Source organism: Crocodylus siamensis, chromosome 10 (genome assembly GCF_052110815.1).
Source record: "Crocodylus siamensis isolate JL-2025a chromosome 10, ASM5211081v1, whole genome shotgun sequence".
In the NCBI taxonomy this organism is placed as follows: domain Eukaryota; kingdom Metazoa; phylum Chordata; order Crocodylia; family Crocodylidae; genus Crocodylus; species Crocodylus siamensis.
In genome coordinates this window covers 5,233,592-5,257,239 of record NC_143404.1, presented here as the reverse complement: position 1 = coordinate 5,257,239, position 23,648 = coordinate 5,233,592, and the positions used below count along the sequence as shown (strand labels likewise).

Below are 23,648 nucleotides of genomic sequence, written 5' to 3'. Positions count from 1 at the left end.
CAATATCCTTGCGCACCTTCTTGGTCTGCAACAATTAAAGGTGCTTATATCCATCTCAATGCCCCATCACAGTAAGGAAGCTGGTCTAGAGCATGCAACCCCTCCTGCCTGTCCTGCCCATCTCCACACACCAGCCAGGATTACCAAAGAGCAGAGAGAGGGGCAGGCATGGAGTAAAGGGAAGAGACCTGGGAGCAGTACTAACTCCTATTTACCTCCAGTGCGCCCCTGTCCCACATGCACAGCTGGCTGCAGACTGTTTTCCTTTGACAGCAAATGTGGCAAATGATGGAAGATGGTGGGAAGATGCAGCACGTTCTTGTTGGTGATATTCCACAGCTTTAACTTGGTTTCATCTTAAAAAGGAAGAGGAAGTCAATATGCAAGGCACTATGCAGGAGGAGACCACAATGCTTCTGGTGACAAAAAAACCTTCCTTGAGCAATATGACCCCACTGAGTTATTGGTAGGGCATCACCACTGTACACCCTCAAGCCCCATGAGCATTTATGGGAGCTGTGTGCATCAGGAACCGAAAGGGACCCCAAATCTCAGCAAGGTGGTAAACAAAGATCAACATGAATCTCATCAATGGGATCTTTTCCTCCTCTGATAAGCACTTCACCTGTTTTCAGTGCATAAAAGGAGCACTGAACAAACTAAAACTCTCCCCAGCAGTCCCCCTTCCGCCAGGGTGCAGTCCAGAGGCCATAGCATTCAGAAGCTGCACATGCAACCCATAACAGGAGGGACAGCAGAGATTATCTGCAGAGCGGAGTTCAGTGCTTAATGCTGCAGTGCCATCACTTGTCAGAGAGCAGCTCTGAAATCCAAGCCCCTTGCACCAGGTCAGGCTAGCTGAACCCTGCACACAATGCCTGCACTGGGAAGCAATAGGACAGCCCTACACCACCACACACGCCCTGCTACCCCTTCTGCAACGAGAGCAACAGAACCGCTGCAGCTCTCAGCTCCGTCATTCACCGGACAAGCTGCTCCATGTCCGGTTGATGTCCCTCAAGGCCTGCTTCTCTGAGATCGCACGCTTGATCTCGTCCAGAACCAGGTTCAGCTCTTTGGAGCGCTTTAGACTTTCCTGTTCGGCTGCATGCAGACGGTCCCGGAGAGCCAGAAACTCACGCTGATAAATGTCCACAACGTCGCCTGTGGAGAGCAGAGGGAGAGAGGAGAGGCAACATTTATTTCTCCTGCTTGGAAAGGTCTCAAAAGGCAAAATGGTACCAGTCCTGCATTTTCCCTGCTCATGATCCAGCATCCCAGGCCTAGCAAAGAGAGCCCAGTAACTGGCTGCTTTGGAGGAAACCACTAGCCCAAAGGACAGGTGACTTCCAGCAAGCCTCATTCTCCAGGCACTGGCTGCCTTTCCCCCAGGAAACCTATGCACCACGCAGAGCGTTAAACATTGACCCTTCCATTTCAGGTTCAGACTTGGGAACCACCAGCTACACAGAAAGGACCATTTTCATTCCTCTTTCCAGCTCTGGTTTCCAGGGGTTTATGGATAACTTGGCTGCCTTCAGACGTCACTGTGGGTTGGAACTCTGCTAGATAAGGACTGCCCGTGTGGTCAAAGATGACCTACAAATGGTAAACGCATTGGGGGTTTGCACGTCTTTGCTTCTGTATGAAGTATGGATAAAGGGGGCCTGCAAAATGGAGATTTCTCTCTTTCTGTAAGAGATTTCAGCTCTCTCTCTCTCCCTCCTGGCGTGGGAGTATGTGAGTAAAGCAGAAAGCATGGCCTGGTGTGTGTATTTGAGGCTGAGTGAAAAGAACCACGTGCTGCAGATTGTGTAAGCTCCATAGCACGTGTCCAGGAGTGGATGAGTAACCGCACGGGGTGTGCGCCTGCAAATGAGCAGTCAGATGTGTGCTGTGTGTGGCTGCATGGGAAGGAGGTGGACAGGTCCTCTCTCTGCGACAGGAAGGGAGGGTGGGGGGATAGCAGGCTCCCCCTGCCACAATTGGACCTGGCAATGGTACAAAGCTGGTTAAAAGCTGTGACAGCTCGTAGTGTGCCAGTGCTCAGCGCCACCAGCCAGACTCGGAGAACAGCTTGCCACTCCTGACACTGCCAAAACGAAAACCCGAGGGAAGCTTTGGGAAAAAATTCACATGCTTCTTCTGTGCACCAAGGGAAGCCAGAGGGACCACATCCAACGTTCAGAGTGCTGTGTAGGTCCCTAGCATTAGGCAGTCCCTCCCCAGCCCCACCTTCTGCTCCTGTTTGTTCCCCAAAAGCGTTCAAGGCAGTGTGAAGGAGCACCCGGAGTCTGAGAAGAGGCCTGGGAGCTGTGTCCTGAAGTTAGCACCACTTCTGTAAACATGTTCTTCGCTTTCTTGGCAAACGGGGATGCTGCCACACAACGCGATGTTATTGTTACTACTATGGCAACCCGGGTAAAGAGCGCGGCTGCCAGAAAAGATACAGAAATAGCCCATCTCCCACACAAAACTCGCCCATTTATTTTGCGCTCCCCAGATAACATTCTGGCCAAACTACAGCGCAGCCTCCATGAAGCAGCTAAGCAGGAGAAAGCAAATCCTGCTTTAAAACTCTACGATAAAAACAATGACTCGCCAATGCTGCTCATGGTACAAAGTACTAGAAATGAAGGAGCCCTCGGGGCCAGTCTGCTCCAGAGAGAGCAGCCAGGACCGAAAGCTATGTCTCCAGCTATGTCATGTCCAGCTCTGGGGACATGAATAATTAAGGACAAGGGTGCAGGACTCAGTCTGCGCAGGTGCTGTCCTTCACCAGATGGCAAGAGGCAGCTCTGGAGAGGATAAAAGCAAGACCTGCCATGGGAGGAGTGGGTCAGCCACTCGATAAGGAACAGCCTCTTGGTAGAAGTGTTCTGCAGGTTACCTCTCCGATTACCAGTACAGCCGGCAGTGCCAGCCTCGCTGGAGTTCAGACCGGCATTACCCAGAAGGCAGCAATGACCACAGGTGCACCAGGCCTTGCTAGCAGTCACCCCAGCATCCCTCAGCGCGCCATTCCTGCCTTTATTCAGCATCTAGATAAACCTGCTGGCAGAAACTGGGAGAGGATACAGCCTTTTCTGCCAGCGCTCAAGTGAAGGAGAGCTCTATCCCTCATTGACACCAAACAGAGGACCCATCACTCAGCTGCCCAGGTGCTTGAGGAAGATAAGCGCCTGCACAGTGATCACAGGATGAAAGGAAATCCTGGGGAGACAGGTTATGAACATCCCAGGGCAATGGCTCCTGGTGTTTCCAGATGCCTGGAATAAAGCGGAAATAATGCCTGTTACCATATTTGTGTGGACTCACCCACAACTGCTCATCACTGGCACACTCAATGCACAGGTCTGCCCTCAGCACAGAGAAGACCCTCTCCTAAGCAATACAGGTCAACAAGGGGACATCACTGAGGGACTCCTGAACTGGGCCCATCTTCCCCAAACAAGTTTAACACAAGACCCTGATCTTCAAGGCTGGGAATGAGCCTTCAGTTATGGAGCTCACTTCCATTAAGTGTTTGGATGGCCAGGGATGGCCATGCTTAGTTCAGACAGACCTTAGGAAGGAAGGACCAGAAGTAGGGCAAGGAAGGAACCCCTTCCCCCACAAAAAAACACACAAAAACAAGTACAGCCTACAGCAGTGATTAAGAAGGGATTCGTTCATAGATTGGGGACTATGATGGTAATTTAATCTGACCTCCATGACAAGATGAGCCAAAGAGTATTGTGCAGAGATTCAGATCACAAATTGCCTGTTTGCTTACACGGGCTGTAGTGGAGGGTGCATTGCAAATCCAAAGGTAGTTTTTGAGAGCACAGCAAGGCTTTCTCTGTCAAAGCGACTCTGCATGTCGGCCTGCTTTTACTCCCCCCCCACAAGCAGACAGAGAGACAATGGTTTTCAGTGGTTTCTGACGATATCTCTACAAGAGGCTGGAATGTGAAGCGGTTAACCATTTATGTTTCCCTGCATTTCTTCTTACTCCATTATTAATGAACCTGGTTACTTAGAAATTACACATGCTTGGATGACCACAGTTACAAGCTCCTGGACGGATACCAGCATCTGGATCACTGATCTAACTCAGAGCAAATTTGTACTACTGTATTATTATTACCATGAAGCTAAACTAATTTTAATACAGACTTATTTTATGTGCAGCTGTTCAGCCAATCCCACTTAGGACATGGGCTCTGTCTGCAGTGACAGGAAGATTGCAAGAAACCATTACTTGACATGCTTTGAATCTACACCACTTGTTCAATGCACACTTAAAAGCAGTTCAATTGCAATCAGCTCTATCCCTTCATGCAGGCTTTAAAAAAAAATCAGGGTACCACATAAGCACAGATTTATATAATCTATTTCTGACCCAAGTTGTCCCAATTTTTGCAGGCAGATTTCTCAATGAGGGATGCAATGTGAATTTTTAAATTGGAACCATCTGAGTTTAACATAAAACAAAGTCACCCTGGGCTAAAAACAACTTACAGCTAATTAGGTTAATGATGATTTATTCTTTTAAGTTGTAAAAGCTCCAAAAACATAAGTTTAGAATGCTTTAACATGTTTTACATTCAGATATAAACCTGTAATTGGCACCTTTTTTGTGTGCAAGACAGAATTAAAAACACAGGCAAAAGCAAGCACTGTTGAAATCATCCTGTTTTTAAAGTTTGCCTTTGCTGGTAGTTAACTGCTATGGCTCTGCAGCTAGTTTGGGGCTCCACCGTCCTGTAAACTGGACTGAAATGCTACACTGAAACTTCCTCATGCAGTTACAGGCATTTTAGACCAATTAACCAGAGAGGAGTTTGCATTGGCTTTGCCAGTTTTGGGGCCCAGAGAAAAGGGAGTTTAGAAAATAAGAATATCTACATCGTAAAACACAGTTGGATACAACGCTGTGTCCAAGACGCTGCAACACATTTCCAATCTACTTCTCTGTTTAATCCCTTCCCTAGTATAGAATACACAGGGGAAAACGTATTTTTAATTTTTAAGCATCTTTCCCAACAGCCCCCTCCCCCCCACAAACACTTTTAAAAAAAATACACTACTTAAAACAGGTACAGCTGATCTTCCTGCACTTGTCACAAGGTGTGGGGTTCTTGTTCACAGAAGGCTGCCTGCTGCCTTAAAAGGTGAAGACTTTACTAAAAGATTAAGAGATTTAAAATCAAAGTCTAACTAAAAATCAAAATGGTGCTCACAAAGGCTTTATCTAATCTGGCACACGAGAACCAGGATCACAGAAACATTATGAGAGCCAAAAAAGGGATTTTGTCCCTTCCACGGCCTTTCTATTTTACTTTGTGCATTAAACAGCAACTTTATTCAAAGAAAAGAGTCTAACTGGCTGGCTCCCCTTTCATCTGCAAAAGCTTTTCCACATCCCAGTGTGGGAGAGAAAACATTTAAAAATGTGTAGGTAGGGACGACTATTTATTGTTTGCAGACTGCTTAGCATAGCCCGTGGTCGAGGACCCTGCGACATAAACACTAGCAAATCAAATAATGACTAAAATCTGAGGATGTTGGACGTGTTCTTCATACCCTGGAAGTAGACGTAAGGCTTAATGGCTTTTGCTAGAGCGCTACATTCTGCTCATGGCAGAGTTAGCAGGAAATGTCACTGATTATTCAGTCATTAACGACCTGCCTGCTCAAGCAGAAAGCTGCACTTTTCATTAACGTGAAATGCTGATGCACAATCTGCCATTTTCTGCATTTCCCTGTAATGGTAGAAAAAGTGAAATTGTATCTGTTTTTCATACAGCTGTCCTGTAATGGCTCTCGCAGGTTTTTCACTTCCTTGTGAAATTAAACAGTGGCCTGTGATGAATTACAGCGAGTCCTGCTTGAACAGGTTGAGGCACAAATAGTAAAGCAAACGTAAGGATGGTTTTATTTCTTATGATTTCCCAGTAATGCAATTTCGTGAGTGTCAGCACATGATAACATGTAGATGGAAGACACTTCTCTCCTCACAAAAGAAGAGCACAGTTCCTAAGTGAGGGACAGTACTCTCTGAAAAAGCCAGTAAGAAAAATAGACTTGCTTTTAGCTGTGGGAGACAAGTTTGGACACAGAAGTGATTTGCAGCTAATTGGGCTGAACAAATTACTGTGCTGATATCTGTTCAAAATGGATCCCTTGCTATACTTGTAGATTCTGATCGTCTGCATTTTTATTGTATTCCCCTCAAAGTACAAGACAATAATTACAAAGAGATAGTGCTCCTAAAACACCCAGGGACTTGAGCACTGTGGGCAACGGATACAAGTTCTCACTCCAAGAAGAAAAAAAAGTAGGTGACTTGAGGATTTCAAGTACTGTAACCTATTGCTGTAGGCAGAAAACACACTGGTTTGAGACAAAGCCGATCTGTGCTGGATGGGAGTTCACAGGGTACCAGTGAGATAGGAGGGCACGTCGGCTGTACAGTGAACATACTGTGCTGAACGAGAAACCACAGGGCTGACTGGACGCCAAGCTTTGCACCTTGCCAGGTCTGGTATTTGGCTGTTCCCAGCGCTTTCTCCAGCCACCTATTTAGAAACCCGCTCTCTTTGGGAATCAAAGCCAGGACCGAGCAAGCTTGCTTAAAATTCTGCTGTGTGCAAACCCCACGCAGCAGAGCCAGCGCTGTCTGCATGCGAGCTGCGAAGATCGCTACTTGTCAACTGAAGGTGCCACTCACATTCTCAAGAGCAGGATGTATGAGAGGGACCAGGATGCGCCTTGCATAGGGCAACTGGGCTAAAAGAGCCACCACAACACTCTAGAAAGTCATAAAAGGTGCTGGGATCCCTGGTTGATACTTGGGCACCTACACACGCAGCCTGATTTTCAGAGGTGCTGAGCAGCCACCCGCAGACACACACGCATATAAACCCACCCACCCACCCATGTCTTTTTCGAGGGAGAAGACCTGAGTATTTGTTTGGGGAAATAAAGCAAGAGGATCCTGCCCATTACATTCTGGACAAGGCAGTACCCATCTCATGTACAAATGAGGCTCTGCAGCACTGAATTTGTGGCTTCGCTCTTACTGAAGTTAATATAAATAGTAAAGGCAGTGTCTGTTAGCTGGGGAGGGATGCAACTTACTCAGAGGCTTGTTTCAGTGACAAGGCAGACACAGAACGTAATTCTCCAGCAGGAGAAAGTCACGCGGCATCGCAAGTGCAATTACAGTTCTAGCTCTGCAAACCTCCGAGACTTGTCTACATCCGCATTTGTCAGTCTTTTCATAACTCCCGTTCTCTGGTAGTCTTTCAAACCACATCACAGCCTCCTGGAAAGCCCTCTGTGCATGCTAAATATATCAGCGCTTCAGGACCGATTAGCTTTGTTTTTATTCTTTGAAGATAACCTTTCCCAACAGAGCACGTTGAAGGCCAAAGCCCAAGACTTCCTTCTACTTCAAACCTTTCAGCACACGAGCAGAAAACTACGTCACTACTGTGCACAAAGCTTAACCTTATAAAACACATCAGATCTCAGCTTTCAGCAAGCTTTGACGATTTTGTTGTCAATTCTGCAATCTTGAGGGGCAACGTGGATTTCTGAGCGCAGAAAATTGATGAGACAAATATAAATGGATGTTAAGAAAATGCAAGTCCTGGGTCTCCGAGGCAAGCCTAGGTAGTACGCAGTCTTTAATCCCAACCTGAACGGACCGCTCCCTCTGTTTTGTTTCAAATATGGATAACGGTGCTTATTAATCAAGCTAGAAGAGGTGCTATTTACCTTGGATAAAGTGCAGCTCTAAAATGCAAGAGTGTGAGCAGGCAGTGTTGCAAGGAATAAATAATGCAGTTCTGGGCACTAAATTAGCTAACAGTAGCACTCAAATTAAACATGGCACTTTTGCAATAACAAATGACTAATTCCGGACAGTTTTTGTGTTAGTGACACCAGGTGGTCTTGTCTGGAGTGCAAACACCCATTCTTTATCATTCTCTTTCAAAACTCCTACATAAAGGTTGTCCACTAATGCGAACTGTGGAAAGCAGGGAAACAAACTGCTAAATAAATCCCACACCCCAGTTCACTCGACTTACCAGGTCCTCATCTCCGCTTCAACTACTTCTCTGCTACTGCTCATGTCTCACACACCTTCGCCTTGACCCTGCAGAACTAACAGGCACCCTTGAGTTCAGCTGATGTTACAGATGATATGTTCTGAAAGGTGAATGTTTTACACTGAGTCGGTGCCACTTTCACAGATCATACCTGTGAGCCTTCCTGGTTCCAGTTCAAAAGGCTGTAAGTATTGTACTAAGAAAGTTTCAAGCCATTTGCACTTTTCCTGTAAGTTATGTGAAATCTGGGAAGTAAATTCAGCTCCTGAAGTGTAAAAAAAGATTAGCCCTGTTTTAAGGTTGCAGTGAGATTTGCACTTCACTATGCAAGTGTAAACCCTCTTGCAGGGCTATGCAGGTGTCAGTAATGACTCCAGAATAAACTGCCTGTATTGTCAAGAACAAGCTTCACTGTTAAATTAGCCCTCCTAGCTGCTGGTGTGGCCCTGGGAGGAGGAAACCAGCTGCACAAAGTACGGTTTCAGAGAGCTCCCATCAGCAATCTGAGAAGGCAGCAATTCTGCTGGGCCATGTGGTACAACAGATCATGCTTGTTTCATAGTTTCATAGTTTCATAGTAGCTAGAGTCGGAAGGGACCTAGGTAGATCATCTAGTCCGACCCCCTGCCTTAGCAGGAAAGAGCACCGGGGTCAGATGACCCCGGCAAGGTGCTCATCTAACTTCCTTTTAAAAATCCCCAGGCTAGGAGCCTGCACCACTTCCCCTGGAAGCCGGTTCCAGGCCCTAGCCGCCCTGACTGTGAAGTAGCGCCTCCTAATATCTAATCTAAACTTACCCTCCGCCAGTTTGTGACCATTATTCCTGGTCACTCCTGGCAGCGCACGGGGGAACAGGGACTCCCCCAATACCTGCTGATCCCCCCTGACCAGTTTGTAGCAGGCCACAAGGTCCCCCCTTAACCTTCTCTTGTGGAGGCTAAACAGGTTCAGGTCCCGTAGCCTCTCCTCATAAGGCCTGCCCTGCTGACCCCTGATCATACGAGTGGCCCTCCTCTGAACTCTTTCCATATTGTCCACGTCCCTCTTGAAGTGTGGCGCCCAGAACTGGACGCAGTACTCCAGCTGCGGCCTGACCAGTGCCGCATAGAGGGGGAGGATCACCTCCCTGGACCTGCTCGAGATGCATCTGTGGATGCATGACAGGGTACGGTTGGCCTTCTTGACTGCCTCCCCACACTGCTGGCCCATGTTCATCGTGGAGTCAATGACGACTCCAAGATCCTTTTCCGTCTCCGTGCTGGCAAGAGGGGAGTTCCCCAACCTGTAAGTGTGGTGCCGGTTCTTCCTCCCCATGTGCAACACCTTGCACTTATCAGTGTTAAACCCCATCCTATTCTCATCCGCCCACCGTTGCAACCTGTCAAGGTCAGCTTGTAGCCTAGACAAAGAGCGCAGGAACATACTGGCTTACTTAATGGGAGGTCAAAATGGTTAGCTGTCCCCAGATGGGGCAACAACAAAAACGGCCTAGTCCTTGGTGCATCAAGTTTTAGAGGCAGATTAAGGAATAACTCAGGTATTCGTGTTGTGACAGCAGTGAGATGGGTGGATTCTGACTCCTCTAGGTCCTAGGTCTCTATTTTATTATTGAAACATTTTAAATTGAAAAGTTGTAGGATTAACATACACAATCCACCAAGAACACCCTAAAATACTTCAGACTTACCACACTGGGCGACAGGTCAACCAACACTCTGGGCCAGATGTGCAGTGGGTCTCAGCACCCAAAACAGATGTTAGGTTTTTGCAAGAGGTTCTTGGTGAAGGGGTGGCCTCCTAGGATCCACTCGTCTCTCCACAAAACCTCTTTGGTCAGGTGGCTAAGCCCAAATTGAGCCTTTTTTCTGGATTCTTTTTTAATACAGATTTTTTTTTAAATCCTAACATGAAAAACTTAAGCTTTAAGTTTGTACTTTGTTGGTAAAATTCAAAAGGAGACAATAAGACAGGATGGGGGGGAGCACCCAATATTAATAGCCATGAAGACAATCCTTTTACCATGTCCACATCCAAGATCCACGTTTAGTTTGAGGTACTGGAGCAGCTACAGAAAACAAGCCTTTTTCCGTAGTGTCTAGTACTATGAACTTTAGGGAGTGGAAATATCCTATTAAAGCCCTTTTGTTATGTGCCTCATCAGGAAAAGAGCAGATAAATCACCATGGAAGTGTTCTGAATCTCCTTTTTAAAAATCTAGTCCAAAATAGAAATGGTGCACAGATAACCTTCAGCCTCTCTGTACCTACCATACACTTTGTCTGCACATTGCTATTTTAACATTAATTCTAGGAATTTGTTCTGGAGTGATGCATGTTCTAGGAATAATTAATACAATTTAAAAACCACATTTTAGGCTTCATATTAAAGAATTATTCTGTTTTGCATCAGCCCATTCATCAAAATGTTCATAACCTAGACTGTTTTCCAACCATCTTTTTTATATCCTCACCGGACATAATTGTGCTTTCTCAAGTGAAGAAAAAACTTTGTTTTAATTATTTATACCCCATTACTATGCTCAAGAGAATTAAGAGCTCTTGAGTACTAGATCTCCCATTTAGCTGCCTCCCTTAGATGGGTGATGCTTTCACCATTAATTGTATGAGAGCTAAGTGACACATGCTCATTATTTGTTAAACGATATCAGCGTTCCCTCTTCAGAAAATATCCTGACCAGTCATCATTCATCACACACTGGACACAAATCACCCAGGAGACTCAGGGAATTCCAGCTTGTTAATCAAAAACCAAAGAAAGGACATACTATATCCTATTTCACAAGGTTAGAGGCACTTATGCCAAATGGTAATGCAGTACAAGTAACTAAATAATTAGTAGTATTTGAAAGCTCATTGGAAAATTCTGCTAGGCTTATACATGGAGGCACGAGATCCAAAGCTAACAGGGGGAAGGAGATCCACACATATTTTCCAGGTCACCATGACATGAAAGCCAGTACTGTAACTTCTCTTTTGTGTTCAAACCTTGTCTCTGAGGTTTGCTCTTAAACAAGCAACTCCTTTACTTGTTAACTAACTTTTCAAAAAGAGGTGATCAGAGGCAGGATCTGCGCCTAAAATAAACTGTTTCATTTGGTGGAAATGGCATTTTGCACAATGTCAGGATCTGTAAAACCTAGAAAGCATGTTTCTCCAGCGGGCAGTCTTCAAAACAACTCATGGCTAATGCAGGATCTCTCTCCCCTCCATCCCTTCTGACTGAGACCCCCAAAACAGGTGCCGTTTTCCAGAGCTGGTGCAGGAGCCCCTTGCCCATAATCTGGTCTTGCATGAGAGGGCACCGAGCCAAGCCTCCAGAAGCCTTATCACTTCCTTGATCCAGCTGCACACCATTAGACTGATTCACCACCTCAACTCAGCCTCGTCCACCTGACTCTCGACCAAAGCCCTGGCCGCCTGGCTGGGCCTCCATGTTGTCTGCTTGGTGTCGTGCCTCTTGGTCGAAGTGAAAGCTGCCCTCCCTCTGGATGCCTTTACTGCCCCAGGGGACCACCTCCACTCACCTCACTAGACAGACCCCCTCTCATCTGTCCACCACTTAGACCCTTCACCTTGTAACAAACTGTGGACCAGCTGGGCCACCAAGGGAGCACTCTGAAAGGGGAAGAGAGACAGCTGGTCCTATGCGTGTAACCCCTTGAAGAGTATTGCAGGGAAGACGGGTTCAATCTGGTGATACAGTGTTTTTGATGCCAACTTGTGTTTGATGCTCAGCCCCTGGGAAGGCTGCCCATTTTTGCATGTTAACTCGTGTATTAAATATTTTTATAATAAAAATTTAAGTAGTCAAAAGTCTCCCTCTCAAACAAGTGCACCTGGTAACTACCACTATCTAGAGACCTGAAGAAGAATGCACGGCAGCCAGAAGTCTATCCCAACCATACAGATGGGCCAACAAAAGATGATCACGCATAGAAATCCTTGTGATAGTCCAAGAAATGCACAAGAGACAGCTACAACATCACTCCAACACTATCACAGCCTAGATGTTTTCCTATGTTGACCTACCACCTGCTATTTACAGTGCACTGGATAAATACCTGTTGCAAAAATTTGCAGTTCGTTTCCCTGGAGGCACGCGAAGAAATCTCAGACACACACTTATTAGCAGCACAAAAGGTGTATTTGCAAATAGGGTCGGAGCAGATTACTTTGAACCCCTGAGGAAATTCTCAGCTGGTATTTTATTCTTCCCCTCCTGGGCACGTGTGCAGAAACAGGAACTCTTTACAGCTCATTTTTGTTTCATACAAACATGTATGTGGTTACGTCACTTCATCCATCGCATGTATATTATAATTAACTACTTAAGCATGCAGGGCGGATAGGTAAATATGCATCAGCTAATTGCGCATGCTCAGAAAGTTCTTTAGGTCACCAAGAGTTTAAATCCCCCCCCCCCTTTCAAGGACACAGTCAGTTGAATTCCAGCTTCTGTAATCTGCATGAGAAGGACCAGGGGGAGTGTGGGGGAGGGAGTGATTTAGTATAAGAAAAACTGTAACAAGGCTGGCCAAGGAAAAAAAAGTCCTTGGCAGTGTTTTTTTTTTTAATCAGGTGCAATATGCAAACTGTGCATTTCTAACAACATTCCATTTCTAACAATATTCTAACAATACTCCATTTCTAACATACCTATGGCCCAATTCAGAAAAGCCTCTCGCAGGAAAAAGGTGCATGTTTAGGTCACAAAGAAGTCAGTGAAACTTAAGCACGTACTTGAAGTCCTTTCCTGAACAGCGGACGAAGGCTTAGAGAGGGCACTGAGTGTTGACACAGGCAGAGTTTAAAGCCTGTAAATTAGCAGATTTACCAAATCAGTAACTAGTAGCAAACTCCTTGTTCCACAAAATGCCAAAGCGTTGTAACCAATGTCTGTGGGACAACCAAGCCTTTGAAGTACAACCCAGCTTTGAGTAAGCCTTCCTCAGGGCTGCTGTGCTGATCCAGCACCTTGCCAATGCTGCTAGGATGTTCGTTCCCAACTCACAGCCGTTCTTCCAGCCCTGTGCAGACCCGAGCTCTTGGATTTGAAAAAGACAGCCAGCGCAGGAACTAAAACACCACTCTGCTCAGCCAAATGTGTCAGCCTTCATAAGAGACTCATTAAAAAATCAGCCTGTCTGAAAAAATGATCATCAAGCAAAGGAAATGCTCCTACAGACTGCAAGCTGTAGGCTTTATTTTTTTCTTTTTAATTCAGTCATTTATTAAGAGACTGTGGTATATTTAACAACATTTCAACCTGACACAGCTCTAATAATGAGCTGAAATCAGGATGTGTGACTGGTTGGTGAAAAACCACTAATTAAAGAAACACTCACTAACACCAGTTAGCATTTTTGCTGTAGAATGTGCTGCCCTGCTCATTAGATTTCAGTTTCTTCCCAGATATTCGTCCCCAAAGGAAATAATAAGGAAATTGGGAATAAAACAATGTTTAATGCAGTCCACCTTGTTTTCCCAAAACTCCAAAGCGAGAGCAGCTGCGGCAGCCTGTCTGTTCAGGAACCGTGCAAACTGCACCTTCCTGAATTTAGCAAACCACCTCTCAGGGATTTGCAACTGTGTGCATACACATGCACGCACATGGCATGACAAACACACTCCAATGCCATAAGAGAAGGAGGGACAATAATCAGTCTTCTGAGATACAGACTGAAGCCAAAATGGTGCTGCGAGGCTGAGGCTGGCAGGACAGATGCCACAGTTGGATGGACAATCTGTAATCTCTTTGGAGAGAGAGGTGATGCATCCGACACTCACACCTAGTGTCTCTAGTTTTAGAGACGGGTGAGAATCTAAAATTGCAAACTTGCCATCACCCTCTCCCACAACCAGTCTCCCCAGTGCCAATCCTTCTGTCAGATCCAGGAGAGCGAATTGAACTGAACAGTCCAGGCCTCACGCTCATCTTCAACATTTAAATGGCACAGAGCTGAGGGACAAGAAAAATGTTATGATGGGGGCTAACTCGCTCCATTTCTGCAGAGGAGAATAATGTCTTGCTAGCCTCTTAAGAGTGCTCTGAACATCAATCAGGTAGCTATGAAGGAGAACCAGCTGACAGTTTAAGATCTGCAGAAAGCTTCCAATAAGGTCCCTTACAAGAAGCTATTACAGATGTTAAGTATACACAGGGTCAGAGGTAAAGCATTGTCACAAAGCCAATACTGGGTAGCAGACAGAAAAAATGCTGCATTTAAAATGGGCTTTTCCATTACTGCACAGGTTAGTGTTAGGGAGTCAGGAGGGTTTGCATTAAGTCTCATGTTGGTCACCAATAACTTGGAAAAGGAGATGAACAGCAAAACATCAAAATACACAGACACAAAAAATGAGCTGGGTTAGTCAAGGCCAAAAATGTCCAAGAAGAACTTCAGAGACCCAAACAAGCTGAATGAATAAGCTGCAGGATGCCAAATGAACTTCATTCAGTATCATATGAAGGCAAAATGAATGAATGTTGCGGGGCAAAATTTAAGCTACTGCTTGCATGGTCCTAAATCAAGACTATTTGCTAGAAAGGGAAGCCAGGACTTGAGTCTGCAGTTACAGGGAGAAAAATGTTAGGCTGCAGAGAGAAGGGGCTGGAGAAAAGCAACAAAGAGAACATTATAACATCATTATGCAAGTCAGCGACAGCCTAATCTGGAATAATGCATGCCGTACTGGCCATCTCATCTCACAAAGGATATTACAGAATTGAAGTGGGTTTAGGAAAGGGAGATGAGAGTAATCAAGGGCCTGAAAAACTCAAGACTGAAAAGATCAAGACAGCGCAACCTAGAAGGGACACGAAGAAGAGGGGGCATGATAAAAAGGCATATAAAACAACCAGTGCAACACTCCCAGCTTCTGCTCTTGCTGCATCATGACAGAAGATCAAAGGCTATTCTATTGAAAGGTTGCAAATGTAGAAATAAGTGCTTTTTTCACACATCATACCCTGGAACTCACTGCCACAGGAAAGCATCAAGACCAAGAATTTAACAATTTTCTGATACAAAATGGACATCTGTATGCACCTCAAGCCTATCTGATTACGCAAATTAGTTATAGTGAAACTACTGGAATATATATTAAAGCCTCGTGCTTTAGGCCTGAAGCCAAGCCTATTAAAGAGTGCCGAAAATATCAGCACGGGGGCACGTCTGCTGTCTCTGGGTGCTCTCAAGTCTTCAACTAACGCTCTCAGTGTTGGTCGTTGTCAGTAACAGCACACTGGGGTAAGCGTACTAGGCAATTCCTATCCTCCCATAATTCCAGACACTTGGAAAGAAGATCCAGAATTTCCCTAAATCTCTCCTTGTTGTACATACTACAGGTTTTTATGGATACTGAAACTGCAAAGTTTCTTTCTTCCCCAAAGCAGCACTAGTCCATTAGCAATCTAATTATTCTACCTGCACAGCACAAATAAAAGCTTTCTAAGCATTTTCTCTCATACATACAAAGCAAAAGCTTTGCTGGTTTTTTTTAATGCCTTTATTTGATTGGGGAATAAAAACAAGCTGGAAGTGAACAAAAGAACGTGTTAACAGAAGCCGTGGGCCATTAAACCTAAAAATAGCCAGCATGTTATAGGATTTCTGAGAGATGCACACAAACTATACACTGAAATTTTGGTCTAAGTTGATCCCTGTCCTTTGAAGACCCAAGGAAAAAGATCCCTGGTCTATTTTAACTTGTTACTTTTCTAAGATCTACACACACACACACACACACACTGCTCAGCGGACACAGCCTGGCTGATCTCAAGGAACGCCACAATGGGACAACAGGCGCAAGCTCATCACCGTCTCCTTCTGTGACGTGTGGCAAGGCCGTTAACCTCAACCCACCAACTCTGCTAGAGGTTCTCTCAAGGGTGGGACTATGCAGCTTTACCTATGATGGGAAACAAGACATATTTTCAGGTATTTAAGGCACAGTATGAATACTGATATTTCAAATCTTTCAAATTCCAGCACGTCAGCCCAGAAGTGCGTATTACACCATCAGTGAAACTCTCCACAGCATAGCTCTGGATACCAGCTTTAAGGTTTACTGCATGTGCCCCTTGGTAATGGTAGTTTACTTAAAAGTCAAGCAGCGTTAACTCTGCCCTCAACGACGGGCTGATGGCCCTTCACATGACTTTTTCCTCCATTCCTTTGCGATACGGAGTTCACAATGGTTATCAAAATAGATCGGTCCAAGTTTTATGTTCTACAGTAACCCAAGTCGGCTAGTTCAGATGGCAAGTCTACAGCACTGCTGTGCTCCAGAAACGGCTAGAAAGGCGGGTTGCTCAGAAGTGAGCCAACTGTGCTTCCCTTACAGAAAATAAAGAGTTACAAGAACGGCAGACACCTGACAGTTCCACAGGAACCTCCTGTTTCATTTTAAAATTAACTTAATTACAGGAACAGAGACCTTGTTCAGCAAAAAACCCACACATCTCTAAAGTCATACCACTAAATAGCCACTCTGTCTCCCTCATCAGCTTGAGTAAAAAGGAATTCCTCCAGGAAGACAAGCTGATCTTTGGAAAGGTTGCCTTGTTAATCATCTCTCCCCCTCTTACTGCAGCAGCTGTCGTTAATTGCCTGTGAAGGAGTTAAAATAAAATTTCTTGTTAATCCTCCTCTTAACATTACTGCGATCCAACAAAAACTTTTTCTAATTACCACGCATCACTGAGACTTTGCTCTTCTGTAGCAATGGATGATCAGCTAGACCCGGCCTTAAGAATACATGGAGTTTGGTACATCCATTTGCAGGTTTACTGGTAGTACATTTCAGACAGTAATTTTATCATCACCTCTGTCCAACAAACAGAGAAATTAAAAACAAAAACAGCACATTGTACCCACCGCTCCAAGCAATGCATTTTTGTACTTAGTCATGTGTCGGAGGTTTTTTCCACCTTAAAACGTTATTGTCAAGACACTCCAATTTCCACAAAAATAAAATAGAGGCAGATATTGGTCCTCTTCCTTTATATAATCTCTTTTCAGTGACTGTTCTGCATTGAAGTTACTAACAAACACAGTGAGCAGAAATTTTCGAACGCTTGGGATTTAACTCGGGGCAGGCAAAATGTGGCCCACGGGCCACATGCGGCCCGCCAGCCCATTCTATCCAGCCCACAGGGCCCCTATATTTTAGAAAATTAGTATTTATCTGCCCCTGGCTGCCTGTCATGCAGCCCTCGATGGCTCACCATAACTCAGCAAGCAGCCCTCCACCCAAAATAATTGCCTGCCTCTGGTTTAACCAATAGTGTATAAAGCTGATGGCATGTTTGAGAACCTTGAAGAACTTTAGGAAAGTCAGAAAAACATTCTGTTGAGGAGAAATTGAGCACAGGTTAGTTAGGGCACTTGTCCCATGTCAACTGAAAGGCTTTGCCAGAGACTTAACAGAAAAGCAGGATGAAATTCTGGCTCCACTGAGGTTATTAGGAGCTAATTTCAATAGAGTCAAGATTGTACCCAGCCCGTAAGTCATTTGCAATGCATCCAAGAATGCACCCCCAGGGAGGGATGCTCAGAGTGGCCCCACTAGACACCAACTCTGCTGCTGGCAGTTCCCGTAAGTTGAATTTCTTGTCTATGCAGAGACAATACAGAGGCAAACAGATTACAGTTTCTCTATTGTATTTGAGTCTGGTCACATGCAGAATTGTGCTGGCGGGTAGAGAAAAAAATTCTGCTTTTAAACCACTAGCCACTGATCCTGGGGTGAGCAGAAAGAATTGCATTTTGTTTTTGTCATTTAAAGTAACTGGCAGGGTGCCCAGAGCCATTGCGTGGGCATCTTTTATACCATGTAAAAAAATAAATAAATAGTCAATGGACACAGCATGAAGATTTGGAACATCCATTTACCCAGGTGTGAGCCTGCTGCCCCAGTGTCCCATGGCTTAAACTTGGTTCTTCCCAGAAGAAAACCACAAGGCATTACCACGGAAAGCATAAAACTTAAGACTGCTGGATCCAGGTGCACATGCTATATTAAGTCTGTCACTATTTTCAAGCTGAGATAATTCTTCCTGGGGAGAAAAGCACAGAGAAAGACACAGGCTGCTGGAACAGCAGATTAGCTTTCTCCTCACCCCTACTCAGCAGCTAAGAGACTATGGGAAAGCGATATAGAAGTAATGGAGACCCTCCCATCTCACAGCAGGCAGATGGCTTTAGAAATAAGAGAAGAAACAAGGTTTCTTTAGGTTTATTAGATACCACTAGGCTAGAGGGAGAAGACGATGGAGCCCTCCGGGACCAGCATGTTAGCAGAAACCTCACTCTTTCCCCATTCCAGTAATCAGGGCTGGCGCAGAAAGATGGTGGGAGAAGTAGGCTATGCAGCAGCATGTTGCCCTTGGACTTCATCGGTGCCCTTCAGCCTCTTCTTTCACTTCTGAACTCCAGCTAGGCGATGCTTGGTGCATTTTTCAAGCCTGCATACAAACCAGTTCTTGCTTTGCTGATATTTCTAGCCTGCAACAAAGCCACTCCAAATTCAAGGTGACATTACAATATGCTTTATTTCACCAAAATCCCTAAAATGCTTTTTTCCCCCCCAATGACTTCCGTCAAGGCGAGCAGTGAGATCAGCGCAGGGAGAAAGGTCAAGGCAGAACAAAACACTTCTCACAAGGAAAAAAGAAAATGAAAACCCAGACAAAAAAATACCTATTCCAAATATCCCATCTACCTAGGACTAGTCTATTTAAATTCAGTTGAGTTTTCAACAGTTCACACGTGGTTACCTTTTACTGGTGGTATAAATAAGGTAATGCTGATTGTTCTGTGTGCTGCTATAGCTCAATTTTCCAGACTTTACACCCAGAGGGAAGCCATGGAAAAGACAGATTTGATCTGACATGTTTAGCTGCTACCAGGAAAACGCAAGGGGGGCTTTCTTCATTCAAGGAGAAAAAGCCAGCTCCTTCCAGGAGCTCACAAAATGCACCCCCACCAATCAATGTCAGAGACCATGAAGGATTTTTCCATGGCAAACAACAATTACATCCTGTGACGGACTCCGGCACAGAAAGCACCAACACAGCTGGGAACACTTAAAAGAGCATGCATGCCTTCCAAGATGCAAAGTTAAAAAGGGAACAGCAAGCCAGGGAAAGGAGGATGCAGTCTTCTGCGCAGAGCTGCATCTTGCTTACATGAACCCTGTGTCAGCCATCCCTTAGAAATGATCAGCGATAGGAACCATGATTTATTTTCTATTGGAGGCAGGAAGATTTGCTCCAAAGTTCAGACAAGAGAACGTGCCCTTTTCTCGACTGGGAAATTAATGAGACAGGAGGGGACTGAGTGCGGGGAGGAGCACAGACTGAGGAACAGACACAAAGAAAAGGGTTCGGGATTTAGAAGGGTTTCTTTGGGTTTTGGGGAAGGTGAAAGGGGGAAACTCAGATGTTGGGTGCACAGATTTATCCCAAGAGCTGAAGGGACATGTAGCTGTGCTTTATGCCCCGAGTATATGCAAGCAAAACATCATTTGTGCTGGTGGAGCTATGCTCTGCTTGATACCATCATCAGATGCACTGGTGCAAATCACAGCTTAGGATGCTTGATTCTGTTTACACTGAGCAACAGCCCTGGGCCAGCTGGCTCCATGGGCACCAGTGGGTTAAACCAGAGCAAACACCCTGGCAGGGATGTAAGACAGCTTCAAAGTATAAAGAGGAAACAAAGACAGTAGGAGAGGCAAGCAAGGGCTTGTCCCTGCCTCTTTTGCTGTGTTCTCAGGAAGAGACACTCTTGAGCCCCAGCTACCCACTCCCATTGCACTCACAAGCACCAGAGCAGCTGCACGGAGGGTATGCCCTGTGACAGCTCTCAGCCATGCTGGTGACAGGGCTGACTCAGATTAGATGTGGGCCACAGGCTAGTTTTAAAGATAGAGCAAATAAAGCTCCCAGATGGGCCCCTGGATTTATGAGTAGAAACACCCCTCTGAGATTAATAGGAGCTTGCACAGGGCTTGTTATGCAAAAATATCTCTCGTGTATATGAGTAATGTTGTCCTCCAAGTGTCCCTGGCTCGCACGGCCAGAGTGTGCTCAGTACACTATTTCCAGATGTGTTTGCAAGCCTATTCATTGAGGTTCCTTTTTTAGCTAAGTCATGCAAATGCTATGGCCTAATTGGATTATTCACCGTAAACAGTCAGAAGATACTTCACAATTACATCAGATCAAGGCAATGGGGAACTCTGTTAATCCAATCCATGTTCTCACTGCTAGAGGTGGTCTCTCCAAATCAGTGTGATGCACCAGTCGGCAGAGCTCGAGGAAGCTTGCCTTGCCATCGGCTCTGCTTTACAGGTTCTGCAGCACAAAAAAAATGCTCCAAGCCTTTGCAGCTCTTTGACCCCTGTGATTGGGGAACGCACCGGGTACTCAACCAGAGCCAAGAAAAAAAAGATTTAAAAAGCATTTCAAGCAAGACAGATATATATGACTCCCAAGAACAGACTGCATCTTGAATCCAAGGTTACATCCATACAACCATAGCAGTTGCATCCTTGTAAATGTGCATAAGAAAAATCAGAAAATCTGAGTGCATCTTCAATTCAAGGATGTCTTATATTCAAAGGAATAAGGTAACCCCATTGCTTTGCCACATTTCTTATTTGAGCACAAAACACAAAGGCTGGGATCCTCAGGGAGTTAAATGCCCAAATCTTATTGAATTTCCCTCTAGAATGCTCTGAAAATCTCAGTCAAATTATTCCAGAGCGGCCAGCATCTTTTACAGAGAATCACTGAGGCTTTAGTTCTTCCACGGTGTATTTTCTTTATTTGCTCTTTCTCCCTTCCAGAAATGATGCCTTAAAATGTGATTTTAATAAAGTGTGCTTTCCTCTTTGAATCGGTAAGAATGCAATAAAATCTGCAAGATATAGGAATTTGCTCCCTCCTAAGAAGCTTTTCCTTACTGCTCACTTCTACTACATGTTAAAAGTTAAATGATTTAGGTTTTTTGCCATAAGACAGTGTTTTTTAAAGCTTTGTCTGCTCTGCTGCTTATTTTCCCCATCTAATGTCATAATCCTATTTGTGGCATCAGAGTGGGTTGCTGTGCAAGTGATTATGAGGGCAAAAGAGTAAAGACAGATTCTGCAAGTATCCTTAGCAATAAAGAATTAAGGAAGAAATCAGAAGGAAAAAGGAGTCCTAATATGAAGAGTTTCCAAACAGAACAGTTATCAAAGTGTGCCGCAAGGCACCGATTCCTTTTATTATTCAAAGAAGCTGGTCAAGATTGAGTAAAATATTGAAGCTCACACTTAACTTAAAACACATGCTATCTCACTGACTTCAGTGTGACTATCTAGGTGTTTAAACTTAGACATATGTCCAAGTCCCTCAAAGAATCCAAGCCTGAATGGACTCCATAATGCTTGGCTAGCAAAGGAAAGCACAGACTGGCATTCTTACGTGCTGACACCAACAACAGTATTAAACAAATTTGCTCCAGTGTTATGGGGAAACACAACTCTGTTAACACACAAATGGATTGACAATGGAGATGAGCATTCCTAACTTCTCCTATACCACAAATCACATAGATGTCACATGGAAACATTTTGCACTTGGCACAATTCTCACTAATTTCTAGGCATCAGCCTACTCCCATCACCAGCACCTGCTAACAGTGCTGCCCCCTGCTCAGCATGGACCTGAAGGTCAGACAGCAATGCAAAGGTATAAAGCCACCCTGTTACACTGCATAATGAAATTATTCATTTGGAATAAACATGAGCAGTCAGACTGCTGGCTCCCATCACCATTTTTAAACATGTCAATTAGCCAACTCCTAACAGGTTCATAAGGCATGTTGTCTGAACTGCGGTGGCAGCCAGTGGTATACTCACACATCCACTCAACATTGCTACAGCAGTGTTAGTATTGATGGGGATTTAAAAAAAAAATCTATTTAGTGTACACTGGACCATAGGGTTTGTGCAGTGCTTTAACTTTGCAGAGCAATACACAAGTGATGCTGTTATACTCCAGTTTCTCCTTAAATTTTATTTTCCTTTACTGTAGGCCTGGCATTCCCTCAGTGAGAAATAAAACCATTTGGGGAATTCTAATGAAAACCAGAAAGCTGGAATGTACTGAGTGGACAAGCCAGATTCACACCCACATTATCTACAGTAAGAGCTTCAGCAAATTTGTGTAATGCCCAGCATTATAGAAATGGATTTGAAAGGAGAAGAACAGTTGGCAGGGATTAAGCAAGTAGAAGAGGCAAGCACGCACAAAAAAAGGAGGATTCTGGGCAAATTAATGGAGCAGAAGGAATAACTGGGCATGCCCTCTGGTCTCCGATATCACTTCCTTTATGAAAGGAAGTTATGTCTCATTATGGGGGAAGCAAATGTCATAAAAGATGACTTTCACCTTCTACTGGCTTCACTTGAAGTGCTGGGCCAATACAAACTCTCAGGTTATATTTCACTAAAATAGCTATTCAGAAAGTTGCTGGCAAAGCAAAGGAAATTTCATTCTGGAAGATGAATACTCCACTCTTTATAGGTAAAAGGTAAAATACCAGGCTCCATCATAACAACCCCTCCTAGGAGAAAAGGAAGCCCAGAACAGGTCTATAATAATAAAATAGTTTTCTTCCACCCAGTTATAGTATCCAGAGAAGGTTACCTATGATTCAGCAGCCAATATGTTCTAAGAATGCGTGGCCCATGCCCCTCCATTTCAAACTGTTTTCTGCAGAGAAAATATGGGGTAATCCAGTATTTGAAGTGATCAGTATAACTACGCTATAGCAAATATAGACTGACAGCAGAATTACTGTCATAAAAAGACAAATTTAAGATCCTCTAGTTCTATTTTTCCTTCAAGGCATGAGTATACTATGAAACAACTAAACAGAAAAAAAAATGCTCTCCACTATTTAACATCACTTGATGTATTATGAAATTATCACCTATCAAAAGGCACCCAAAGAAGACTATGATAAATTAATGAGGATATACAAAGTTACTAAACTGAAAGAGGATATTTTTGACTATCTAAACAAACAGAGGCAAGCTTTATACTCAGACATGGTTTATACCAAATCTCAGCTATAACCTAGTTCACTGACTTATTCATGAAACCACTACATGGGAGCAATCGCTTCTAATATACTTCAGAACCGAATCCCAATATACATTGTAACGTAGCTGGCTCTATCTTGCGAAAACAGTGGCTCAAGTTCTGCTCACCCATGCCTTGCTATAGATTATGGAAATGTAGCAGGTATTTGAGTCACCAGTCAAAATCCAACTTTCTGTACACTGTTGGGCAAATGGAAAGATGCAAGGCAACACCGATAACTGCCATTCGGAAAATAACGGAGGTGTGGAGAAGGATGGCACAGATCGTGAGTTCTGCACTGGGGAACGTACTGACAGCTGAGCCAGAAAGATGGGGAAGAGGAGGGCAGCTTGGGGAAGTTTTCCTAGCTTCCATCCCTTTAGGCTT

The 23,648-nt window shown here is 44.5% G+C and overlaps 1 protein-coding gene across 1 annotated transcript in view; it reads right to left on the bottom strand.

The window, feature by feature from the left end:
* MGAT4B (alpha-1,3-mannosyl-glycoprotein 4-beta-N-acetylglucosaminyltransferase B) overlaps positions 1–23,648 on the bottom strand; it is a 75,515-nt gene that overhangs the window by 23,324 nt on the left and 28,543 nt on the right. Inside the window, exons 2-3 of the mRNA XM_090064138.1 lie at positions 985–1,164; positions 216–356 (exon numbers count right to left, since the gene is read on the bottom strand). Coding sequence (XP_089920264.1) covers positions 216–356; positions 985–1,164 — 321 coding nt within the window. The remainder of the gene's footprint in view (positions 1–215; positions 357–984; positions 1,165–23,648) is intronic.